General features: G+C 35.8%; 1 protein-coding gene across 1 annotated transcript in view; it reads right to left on the reverse strand.

The window, feature by feature from the left end:
* The window catches only part of SLC24A5 (solute carrier family 24 member 5), an 18381-nt gene extending 5597 nt beyond the window's left edge, over positions 1–12784 (reverse strand). The window contains exons 1-5 of the mRNA XM_024740289.1: positions 12597–12784; positions 2771–2854; positions 2579–2682; positions 2133–2233; positions 165–448 (exon numbers count right to left, since the gene is read on the reverse strand). Of these exons, the coding sequence (XP_024596057.1) occupies positions 165–448; positions 2133–2233; positions 2579–2682; positions 2771–2854; positions 12597–12756 (733 nt within the window). The 5' untranslated portion in view covers positions 12757–12784. The remainder of the gene's footprint in view (positions 1–164; positions 449–2132; positions 2234–2578; positions 2683–2770; positions 2855–12596) is intronic.
* Positions 12785–13114: the final 330 nt, after the last annotated feature.

Raw genomic sequence — 13114 nt, forward strand, 5'->3', positions numbered from 1 at the left:
CCACTATAATATTGGAAGCTTCTTTAGGGATAGGTCTGCCTCTTGATCATCCCTTAATCCCCATAGTGTTTTTTACATAGTAAGTATATAGTACTTAATGAATTGAAATGAAATTAAGTTTTGCTAGTGAATAGACTTAATAGTGGCCAGGATGTGGTTATTACCTTCAGAAACCTGACTAAGACCATGTAAACTTATAGAAAGCTGGGAGTAGCCAGAATCTTCATGAAATACTCCACTGTCAGTTCTTGATTGCCTACGGATGAATGGTTGATCCTCATCTTCCCATCCCGTCAGTGGCTGTTGTTCACTTCTCTCTTCCATTGCTTTGGCAAGGCAGGTGCAGCAAGGACTGCATTTCTTTATAATATATTGGTTAATTTTAATGTCAAAACACAGCACCAAAACATATAATCCGTATATCAAAAGCAGTGAAGTTCCTTCATACCTATAAATTAGAGAAATTTGTGTGTTTTTCAATTAAAAATGTGAAAGTTATTTTAGAGTTAGTAGCTTTGGGGCAGTATCTGCTTAATTTTCTAATGCAGCAATAGAACAGAAATGTTCTACATATATTTTGGTTTTGCAGATGTGTCCACCTTTGGTTACAGCATTATTAAAAATGTATTGATGAAAACTTGACACTGTCCTTTCTGTATTTCAGAAACAAAGATTATAAATTCATTGTCTTAATCTGTAGAATCCTTCCTAATGGCAGGCATTAAAAGTTCTTTAAACATACTAGTAATTATAGACTTTCAAAATAAAAGTGAAACTAATGAATAGTGATGGGCATTCTCCACCTCAGGTCATTGGAAGAATATAATAATTATAAGAACATATAGTATCTGTTCATTTCAATTGTTCAGGTATAGGAATTTTGTGTAAAATATTCAGAATATGTTAGACTTTGGCTGTAGCCTTTCAGTTTGCTATACAGAGATTTTTCGAAGATTTTAATGTAAATGAGTTTGGATTGCATTCACAAGAAAGCAAGGATGTTCTCAAAAATAAAATTATACCTAAGGCACTGAGAACCGTTTTCCTGTACTCTGGTTTGCTGTTTAAAGGATTTTCATTAGCTAATACCATCACATTTGAACCTTGCATTTACCTTTTATTTTATAGCCATTGAGTCTCTGCTACAGCTTGAAAGCACAGAGTTCTTAATTTCCCTAATGGGGGGGAGCATTAGCTTGGATGCTCTCACAGTCATTGTCCCCTTACAGACAACTGCTAAGTCCCAGAAGCATCCCCATTGTAACCAGGGAGACAGGCTAGATTTCAGGATGATTCATCTAAAAAATTTGCTCCCTGCGAGGTTTAAAGTTTTTTGATAGCAGGTATTGATGCAGCACTGCCAAATCGTAGTATTCCAGAGGGGTGCCATTTACAGTGTTTTCTATTTTTCTGGTGACCTCTGGAATTGGGCAATGTACAATCCGTATGGCTGTGTTTTACATTTCTTTATCTGTTAAGATTCCTAGTGTAGTGATAAGCACCTACTTGTTAGCTGAAACGATTACTATCTGTTCACTGAGTCGCCCCCTTTTTCATTTTCTTGGGACAGCAAGGCATGGGGAGATTATAAAGCAAATAGTTTTTAATATTGAAACCTAAACGTTTTTGATTTTTAGAGGAAGAAGGCTATATAGTTCCTCTTACTAAATGAACATCAGGGAGAAAGTTGGAGGAATTTAAAGGAACTTCTTTTACTTCCTTTGTCATCTTCTCCAATCTTGTGACAATGGTCACTTTTAACGGAGGCAAGGTAAACCACCCAATAGATGAAGAAGCCACCTGTTGGGGCTTTAACGGACAACAAAAGTTGGGAGATCTTCTCAACAGAAAGTCAGTGGAGAGAAAGAAAGGTGGTAACATCCAGTGGTTAGATAGAAAAAAGACTGACTTGACTAAAGAATTGCAAAGAAGGGAGAAGGACCCAACTAGCAATTGTGGTGAGGAGGTTAGCTCAGAGACCTACAGGGAAAATGTACGGAAGTGGCGGATAATTGAGAAGTGATTGAAATAACATTTTTGAAAAAAAAAGAAATGTTACTAAACCGTCAGAATTTTATAAAACTCCTCTCTGTAACTGTTTTACATTAAGAATAATGATTATTCAAGCTTACCAGTAAACTTGGTTGTCAAATATTATGGCAAGAACTGCTGCTACACTAATCATGTATGCTGCACAGTCTCTGAATAGGGGCCAACATGATAGCGTTGAAACCTATAAAAATAATTAATGTTTTCCATTACACTGTAACTTCTTCAAGTACTTGCTTAGTGCGATAATAAAATTGTTTGTACATTTGTAGCTAAATATTGTTGCCTTTTGCATATTGCATAGAGAAAGGAATTTTAAGAAAAATTGTGTTTCTAAACCTAGTCTGATTTTCATAAATTTGACCAAGAGGTATTTGTGGGTTAACTTAAAATTGAATACATGTTGTTTTTCTACCGATTAATAAATTTAATTGAACGCATTACTAGTGCCTTGTTTGTTCTAGACTGTGAACGGTTCTTATAATTTGTCAAGGCAATAAATTTTGTTGAATAAAGTTGTTTTACATACCACGTTAGATAGTAAGCCACAGGCTGCACAGATGCCAAGGAGATTATAAATTGCAGATCCAAGAATGGTGCTAATGCCAATATCGCCCTCTGTGATAAATACACCTATAAGCATGATAGTAGCTCAGTTAGTATTGACTTGGAGAAGATCAAATCACATGGAGTAAGAAAAAATATAAGGAGCAATATTTACCTAGGAAAGCAGTAACCAATTCAGGAGCTGAACTACCGGCTGCCATAAAAGTTGCACCTGCAACATTCTGGGACAATCCAAAGGCTGAAGACAAATGAAATTATGTTATGCCTGGTAAAGTGACAAATGAAAGTATGTCTTTATAACTAAATAGATATATATATCAAAGCTACATCTTCACAGAAAATCACTAATACTATAGCTGGAAAATAGCCAATAGAGGCAGCATGCTAGGCATTATTTACCCTACGTCAGAAAGTTAGTGTCAAAGTTAGAACTAAAACTCGGGTTTCCAAGGCTTTGCTAGCAATCCTTTGTTGATGTTTATTGTTTGCTATATCTACTGATACTTGACACTCAGTCTTTCCAGACTCTCAAACTCTGGTGTGCTTTGTTGAGTCCCGTTCACCTGTGGTCAGTATTTACTTATTCTTGCCTGTGGGGACCGTTACCTGTCGCTCACTCTCAGGTCCACATCAGGTCCTACTTCTCTGCTGAGACATCTACCTTTGACATTACTGATTCCTTTTGTTGTTGGCGGTGTGACAACAAAACAAAAATAGCTACGATATTTCTGCCCACATGATTTTCCAGAACTTCTCCATTCCCTATCAAAAAACCAAAACAAAACAAAAAACAAGGTGGAGTTTATGTTTACGTTATCTGAGCCTAGATGAGCCTTTGTGACTGCTTTGACTAACAGTATGGCAGAGCCATAATATTTCTGAAGCTAGGACATAAAAGGTGACAAAACTCTCATGATTTTCTCTCTCTAGGAACATTTGCTTCAGAGCCCTAAGTGATCGCATAAAAACCCTGGCTACCATACTGGAAAGACCTTGTGAAGAGCCCACGTAGAAATAGAGATCCCTGAGGAACCCCGGCTGGTTCAGCCCCCCAGTTTTGAATCTTCCCATCCCAGGCACCAGACATGTGAAGGAGGGAGTTTTCAGATAATTCTAGTCCTCTCTTCTTACTATAACTGCATGAGAGACCTCAGGCAAGAACCACTCAGCTGAGGCCAGTAAACCCCCAAAGCTGTGAGAGGTATGAAATGATTGTTCTTTTAAGCTAATAGTTTTTAAGCTAATAGATTTGTTAAGCGGCCGTAGATAACTGGCACACCTGACTATTGTTCATTTATTTGTTATTTATCTGTTGACTACCTAGTATGCCAGATGCTTTTTTTATGTGATAGGAATGTGGCAGTAACAAAACAGACAAATGTTTCTCATCTTCTGGAATTTAATTATAGTGAGAACAGACAGGATAAGAAAACTACGTATTATGTTAGGAGCAAAAGCAGGGTGGGGGGATATAAAATGTCATGGAGAAAAGATTGTAATTTTAGATTGGGTAACCAGAAAGGACTTCACTGAGATGGTAACTTAACAAAGACTTCAAAGTGAGGGAGCTAACCTCACATAGACCCAGGAGTATTCTAGGCAGATGGAGTGAGTGCAGAGGATTTGAGGTAGAAGCTAGCCTGCATGTTCAAGAAACAGAAAAAGACTGGAGTGTCTGGAGTAAAGTGTGTGAAGGAGAGCTGTAGATGATGAGGTCAAAGGTAATAGGTGGCTAGATCATGTAAGGCCTTGTGGATCCTAGCAAGGACTTGGGCTTTTATTGTGAAGAATATGGGAAGTGCTTGGGAAGACATCCACAATATTGCTTGCTGGTAATACCAGCCGCAGTCATCTTTTTTATCCCCATGAGATTATCTGGTCTCAGAGGCCCAACCAGCTTGTTGGGCCACCTGTTAAGCCTCCATTGTGAAAAATCCTCTCAGGATAGTCGGAATTATCTAATCCAGGCTCTCTATTCTATTCCTTACTATTTTCCTTTGGTCATCTTGCTTGATGAACATCTACTTGTGACTAATGAAGGGAGAGAAGTAATAATTTATGTAAGTGACATTTCATAGCATTTCTTTTACTGGTTAGAGTAACTTTACATATAAATATGTAGTATATATATAGTATATCGTATTTATACTCTTACTACAACTCTGATATGTAGTAGGACCAATTGGCCATGAAACTTAAAATAGAACAAGATGAAGCATATTGTTCTGTTCTTAACTTTTTCATTTTATGTATGAAGTAAATAATATCTTACATTCATGGTATACAGTTCACTACCATGTACATAATTTAATCATCTCAGCTATCCTCAGATGTGAGTGGTGGTATTTCCATTTTACAGATAAAGAAACAGGTCCAGAAGGTTAAGTAACTAAAAGTTACATGGAGAGCAAGGATCTTAAATGTGAGGAATTAGGGCATAAACCACAAGTCTATTGCTTCTAAACCCAGTGCTATTTCTGTTTCATCACAGAAACTCAATATAATATAAGAATGGCACTTAGGCCAATTATGGGGGACAATTGAGTCATTTTCTTTCCTGCCTCATGGCACTGGTACATAACTACCACTGTTCCATTCCTTGCTAGGGGGAAAATAGCTAATGGGAGTCAGGAATAATTTGGATGTTTTCCAGCATATTCCAGAGAATGTATAAATTTAGTGATATTACCATGAATTCTCTACTCAAATCAAACCAGGGCCCGATAATATGTGGAGGAAATTGAAAAAGAACAAAGTGCTTTATCTTGAAGTAACTGTCTAAACTCAGGGCAGCTGAAGTGTGAATGGCCAATCTTCATTTAATGCTGGCTGAAGAATGCTTCATTAGAAAAATTCAGTCTTGAGAGAGAAAGGGTGATCCATCCGGCTGTTGCAAGGTAGGAAAATAGGTGGCCCTTTTGAGCACTTTCACTCTCAAAAGGCAGTAACAATAAAGCTTGTTGCTATTCACTGGGCTCTATTTGAGTTATGAAAAGAAAGGTTCTGTACAGATGGATGTGTAAAACTTCAAAGATATTTTAACAAGTTATATCTTAAGGTTCTGAGCATATTTTATAAAATGGTTTATACCTTTGAACTTTAGAATCAACTGGCTTTGTCTTCACTGACCCTTGGGTAGCATTTCTCTCTGCTATAGTTTATTATTAAAGATAAATTGTTCTGGTTTCCCCCCTCTCCCAAGAGCTATTACTTTTTTCCCTCTCTATTACTCTAAAGGAATAATCATATTTCCTTCAGGATATAGTAGAAATGTTCAAGGTGAGTTTTCTTTATAGGTTTAGATATTACATTGTTTATATAAAGTGCAACTTTATGATAATGAACTGATTACTGGAACTCATCAGACTTTTTCTTAAGCATGTTCTCTTCTCTGATACCATGTTGGAAAGTTTATAACGGTTTTTGAAAATCCTCTTCTGGAAATATAGTAGAAAGAGTTTTAAACTAAAATGGAGACCTGGCTTCTGGCCTTGCCACTACCTTGATGTGAGACTTTAGATAAGTCATTCAGACAAGTCTTGTATTTTGCCATCTGTAAAATGGAGGGTTGGACTACACAATATTTAGGTATCTTCTAATATTATCAATTTTTAGAAAAAATATAAAATATGAATTCTATGCCTTAAGCCTCTGTACTGCTTCTTACTGTTAAATCAATTCCTTTTATAAATAAAAATCCCCTTTGTTGCTGAAAATTTAGAAAATGGAGGAGAAAACAATGGGGAGGATCATTTATAATTTTAACATTGTATTTTAACCACTGCTACCGTTCTTTATGTATTTCCAGTTCTTTTCACAATGTGCGTTTAATAGAGTTATAAGAGAAGGCTATAAGCAATTTGGTGTCTTCTGGCACAATTTTGTAAAGTCCTCAGTGATAGCAAATTTTCATGCCTTTTGACTGGATTTGAATTTTGGAAGCAATTACAAGTCATTCAGACCCAACTCTAGTGACTAGGGTGGGTAGTCATGCTGAGTAATTCTATTCAAAATGAAGTATGACAGCAAACCAATGTCTTTTATGATTTGCAAAATTGGTTCTGATACTAATTCCAAATATATTCTAGAAATGTTTTGAGTGACATCATTGAAATAAATGCCTAGCCCCTCAATGTACAACTGCATGTATATCTCTGTGGTGCTTTTAACAGTAAATAAAAACATTTGCAGTACTTTAGAGTTATCATCTCATATTTTGTCAGAGCTATAACGGAATAAATTCTGAAACTCTGTATAATGTTTTGAAAGGCCTGATTCCACTGAAAAAGAAAGACTCCCCCATGGCCTAATCTAACAGCTTTAATATTAATTAATTTCCACTTGCCCTAAGTCTATCATATAAAGCATATGTAAGACATTTTATCTCCAAAGCTCACAATTACCTGAGTTTTGTCTCCATAACTTGCCCAAAGTCACATAGGTTAGTAGTTGCAGAGATGGGATGGGCAGCTAGACCTTTTTGAATTTAAAAAGCTGCTCTTTCTGTTACCCATGTAAGTGAAGAGATTAATACATAGCTTTATTATTATCATCATCATCATCATCATTGCCTGTTCCTGAATAGCATCTTGGTAATATCCAGACCACTTAGCGCTTATTTAGATCCATATACCTGGGGTAGATTTAGATGCAATCCAAGGTGACCACAATGTATTTATTTATATTTTAAATTTAGATTAGTTTAGATCAGAGGGAGAAGAAAAACAAAGAGGATGAAAATGCTCTGAAGAGGAGAATGAGTGCCTGTGTGGCAGGGAGGAAGTGCTATTCTTAGATTCTTTGTTCTTTGGAAAGGCTTTGCCTCTGTAAATTTCATAAGGATTAAGAATCAAACAATCCCCTGAAACTGTCTGCTATCCAAATGCCATACTCACAGAATTATTCCACTCCCTTTCAATTTTATCAATTTAGAATTAATTCTACCTGGAATTAAAACTTGCCTTTCTTTCTTATTGTCTATTTCTGAAACATAAAGTAGAACATGGGCAAATATTAGCTCAAAGCAGAGTGAATAAGAATAATTTTTTAATAAAAAAGTAAATATTTTATTTAAGTATGTTTCTGAAAACCTTACTAAGATCATTTTCACTTAAGACATGTTATACTTCAAAGGATCAACATGGTGGAGGGATTAGAACTACTAACTGAATAGCGTATTAGTGTAACATTTAAAAAGAAAAGTTTCATAACTAGCTCATTGTGGACTTTGGGCTATATCAAGTGACCAGTCACTAGGGGTTCTCATGTTTCTCTCTAGTTAGCTTAGGAAAAGTTAAAGAAAGGTGATTTAAACAGTGGTTAAATAACTCTAGGACATCCCCATTACATGTTAAAACAATACATAAAAAGGATTTGTTTTGACTTTATACTGAACTTTTGTGTTTCTGAAAATGAACTGCTTATAAAGATGAGAGGTAATAGTCCTACTATTTGGGCTACAAGTTAATATAGTTTATATTATATATAAATGTGTTCAAAGAATCATCTTTAGTCTCTTTTCCTTTAGAACTTAAATGGATAAAAGAGAAAATAGGATTAGAGGAAGGGGGTATAGCAACAACATTTTCTTGTATTGGTTCTACATAGTTAAGATGACATTGAAATGTCTCAGGGTATGTGCTTGCTTTTCCAGTTTTGAGGTGGGGAGGAGAGGTTGTGTGACTTTGATGGTCATGAGTTGAGCAAGAAAGGGAAAGATCCTTGTTGAAAGCCTCAAGTGGTGGTGGTTCTAATGGTAATTGACAGACCAGCATATATAGCTACAGACAGAGACAGCTACACTTGCCTGAGTTGGGCCTGGCCAGGGCATCAGCAAGAGGCTCTGCCCTCCACCACTTCCAACTTATCCCCTGCATGGAGACTCCAGTCCTGAGCCTTTCCTAGTCTTCACCTTGCTGAGGACCCTTGTGCTAACCAAATGAACCACCGTTAGTGATTGGAGGAGGGGTTCCTGGGATGATGGGGCTGGGGTGGGCCGGGGGTGTGCCAATTCAACCATTGTATCCTAGGTTGGGACTCAGACATGTACTCCATAGAAAGTCATTGCGTTATACATGATGGTTTGGTTCCACAGTACTGCACTGTGATTTCATGTACATCATAGACAAAATGCTTAGTTCTCAGAGTCTCATTATTGCAGGTTACCATTTATAACATTAATTTACAGCCCCCAGTAGGTTGCTAAAATTCTTAACTGATTTTTTTAAGTGACTTGGTGGATTCTCATTATTTTGTAGTATACTTCCTCTGTAGTTACAATGAGCATTTGATGTATTTTTGTGGTCAAAATTTTCAGTGCCCTTGGGAGAAAAATAAAATACCTTTTAAAATTGTTCAGAAAGAACAGTTCTTCTGAAACAACCATATCACGGCAGCTAATCTCAAACAAGGACGTGTAAAATTATATCACACAGCAATTGAAAACATTCCTGGGTTTTGGCATTAGAGAAACCAGGGCTCCCCTGTGTACTGGCTGTGTAGTCTTGAGAAATTATGTATTCTCTCAGCCTCGGTTTTTTTCATTAGTAAAACCAATCTAATAGTCCCTACTTTATCGGGTTTATGTGAAGACTAAATATAATCATATATGTTTAATTTGGAGCCGTGCTTGGTCTTCTATAATTGTTTTATGATAAATAACGATAATAAATATATAAATAGTTAATAGCATTCCAGTACATTGTAGAATGCTCTGGAAATTGTTTAGAGGATTATATTAATACTTATTAGTTGGGTGGGACTATTATAGCTTGTCAAAGAACTATGGGGAAATGCAAAGCGTTTGCAGACTTTCTGAAGTTAGTTTCTGTGGATGTAAAGAAATTCCAGAGAAATTGTTTTTTATTGCCGATGTCCTAATTTGGACAAGACCATACTAAGACCTTGGAAAGAGAAACGACAGAATTAATTTAGAGGCATTTAAAAATGAATCCAGCTAGCACTATTTCCATTTCATTTCATTGCCAGCATTTTCAATGCTGAAGACCGGGGTCAATTCTTAGCAGCTGAAGATTTGGCAGTGATGTGGGCATCCATCAATCACACATCCATAATAGCTACTGTGTTACACTTCAGAGCAGAGAGCGATTCACTTGAGAAATGAATGTTTGCTGATGATGTTCCAAAGTAATTCCACAAATGCCATGGTGGAAGTCATTATTATAGATATTTTATGAAGTTGCTTAATGAAGATTATTTTGAAGTAGCAATCTAAATTTTAATGCAGTAGTTTCTTCTGCAGGGCTAGAAAGTTATCTGTTTATTTACCACTCCCAAGACAGGTTTTTATTTAAAAAATTCTTGATGGATTTATTCTTTCAGTCAAGTCATTGTTTGGAAATGTGAAAACAAAAAACAAGCAAAAAAAAAGTGATTTTTTTGTTTGTTTGTTTTCCAGGAAGAGAAGGATTCTAAGTGGGGATATGGTACCTTGAATTTTTAATTTCTTAATTTTATGTAATTAATATGATTTAGTTTTTCTAATGAGAAGTGTGGTACTGGCACAAACATGAACAAATAGATCATTAGAATAGAGTATAGAGTTGAGAGTATAGAAAATGGATCAACTTTTGGAAAAAATAGCATTGTATCCTATAGCAAAACAAATTCTTGGTGGAAGAAATAAAAATATTAAATATAAATAAATAAATAAATAAATGTAAAAAAAAAAAGAAACTATAAGTAGAAGAAAAGATGACAATTTTTCTGACCTAGGGATAAAAAGGTATTTCTAGGTATAAAACCAAAAGGGGAGTCATAAGGAAAATATTTGTAAATTTACTTAAAAATATGTACACTTCAAAAAAAAATTAAAAAGTACACTTCAATGTGATAAACACATAAAATACAAAACCAAACAAACCATAAAAAGTATATCATATAAAAATTATATTAGAAAGAGTTAATACCCTTATATTAAAAAAAATCTTGGAAATCAGTAAGTAAAAACAAATACTCCCGTATTAGAACATGGGCAAAAAACACAAAAGCAAAACCAGAAATTTTAATACACATATAAAATTTTCAACCTCACAAATAGTAAGATAAATACAAATTTTATAAAATAACTTCCATTTGAAAGCAATTAACAAAGACATTTAAAATGATCCCAATAAGAATTGTTTTAAAAAAAGGTATTACTCATGGTTTTCTGGAATGGAAGCTACCACACATTGTGGAGGTTTTCGTTGGCACACCCTTTGTGAAACGCTTTTGGAAATGTATAATATAAAGCTTAAAATATGCATAGCTCTGTATCTTTATCAGGAAATGATCAGAGAAGTTTGCAAAGATGTGATACAAGTATGGGCATAACATCATTTAGAACAAAAAATTAAAACTCAAATGTCTAGTAAGATTAATAATTTTAAAAATTGTGATAAATTTCTACTGGGTGCTTATTATGTATAAAAACCAGTGTTAGGTGCTCAAATCGTTTCCAGAATCAGGAACTATTGTGCTGCCATGAAAAGTCATGTTTTTGAAGGGTATTCAATAATATAGGGAAATGCACGTGATTAAATATTACCTTAGGAAAAGGAAACAACCTCAAATTGTATATGTAGCAAGATCTGAAAGACTGAAAGGAAGTCCACCAAATGATAACTGTGGGGGTCTCTGGGTGATAGAAATGTAGAGGAATTTGTTTTTTCTTCTATTCTGCTTGCATTTCATCAGTCTAAGTAAAAGTATTATGTTAAAGTAATTTACTTTCTATTAAGGAAAACTATCAGTGTCAATGTCAAGTGTAGTATCAATGTGAAACTATATGTATAAGTTAAATAATAATTATAATAAACTTACGCTGACCTGTTCTATAATTATTTTTCATTAGAGAAATAGGTGTTGAGTGCCTCTGCTATTGCCAGATCCTGTTTTAAGTCCTAAGGATACTGCTGTACTGCACTGTTACGAGAGAGAAAATGACTTGTATTTCAGCAGGGGTGGGGGATGGGACCATGAGAAAAGGGAGGAAGGGAGAGTTTACATTCATGCTCTTTCCCTGTGAAGAAATGCTAGCAGTGTGTGTGTGTGTGTGTGTGTGTGTGTGTGTGTGTGTGTGTGTGGCGGGGGGAGGCTCTTTAGGGGGGATGCTATTTCTGTGCAGTCCTGGGAGTACGCAGTGGGAAATCTAACCCTTAACTCTGACCTTCCCTGAAGTGAGCATGCTCAACCAATTAAACTAATTAAGCAGGAGACAGAGACTGGAAACGCTGACACTTTTGCTTATTTGCCATAAAACATCACTGATATCCTGATTTTAGGGACCAGTGTGCTAATGTAAGGTCTGTGCTCAGAATTCTGGGCGATACACATGATTGAAGGGGTAGAACTGAGGGGCTTGGCAGATCCTATTTCCAGAAACCAGTAACTGAGCTTAATGTTTAATTACCTGATGCTGAAGGGCACTCTACATAAAATGCAGGATTTATTTATTTATTTATTGGTTCATAAACATGAATTAGTTTCCTTACTGCTAGGAGGCTGGGAAAGGAAGACTCCGAGGAGGGCGGTCCTTAAAGGTATTTGTTTATCATCTACCTTTTAAAGAGTTACAGAGATTTTCGAGTAAAAATGAAAAACATTTTTTGAAGTATTTGATGGCAAGTATTAGAAGTCCAGTGTATTAGGGGTATATACCAAGTGCATGTATATGAAACGTGGAACAGCTTACTAACAAACAGCTAGGCGGTACGGTAGACAAACTGCAAGTTTCTGGAGATAGGCAGTATAACAGTAGTTGCTTTGTACTCATTTAAAGATGTTCGCTGCACATTAACTACCAAGAAAAACCATACTCACGCCAGTCCCTCAAGGTACAGGACACCACGACGCAGAAGTCAGTGTCCTGCAGCCAGTTGAGATGGACAGGATTGCTGCGGAGCTACTCCAAAGACAGCTGTATATGTGTGTGGCACTACTGTTCTGGAAAGTTGTAGAGAAGATTTCCAGCTACTTACATTCACTGATGATTTCCAAGGAGGGTAGGAAGTACTCATCACAGACAATAGACATGGCCATGAACATGTAAAGGATAATTAGGAAGTAGATTATGATGCCTCCATCTGCACGCTCCTGTTTTGTGAAAAACCCTTCAGGAAACTCCGAAGATGGGGACATAACACATTGGGTGCTATTTCCTGGTAAGGAAAAGGAGGTGAAAATTTGAAGGATGTTCGAGTCACACATTCCAAGCCCACAAAGAGAAATTCCTTAAAAAAACAGGAAGTGTGGGATTAAATCACTTTTGAATATGATGTAATTGTAGATCCTTAAAAAAAAAATTAGTCTTTGGGACCTGAAAGAGGTGCTTTAAATGAAATAAGATAATGATAGCAGGTGAATTAAAAAGAGGAAATAACGAAATCAGTCTTTTTTGTCTGCTTCATTAATAAAAGGGAATTCTGAACCCCTTTTCCTCCTCAATTAGAAACTGTTTTTTGAAGATAGAGATTCCTAATATCTGTACAATTTCATT

This window comes from Neophocaena asiaeorientalis, unplaced genomic scaffold, assembly GCF_003031525.2.
Source record: "Neophocaena asiaeorientalis asiaeorientalis breed wild unplaced genomic scaffold, Neophocaena_asiaeorientalis_V1.1 scaffold122, whole genome shotgun sequence".
Taxonomy (NCBI): Eukaryota; Metazoa; Chordata; class Mammalia; order Artiodactyla; family Phocoenidae; genus Neophocaena; species Neophocaena asiaeorientalis.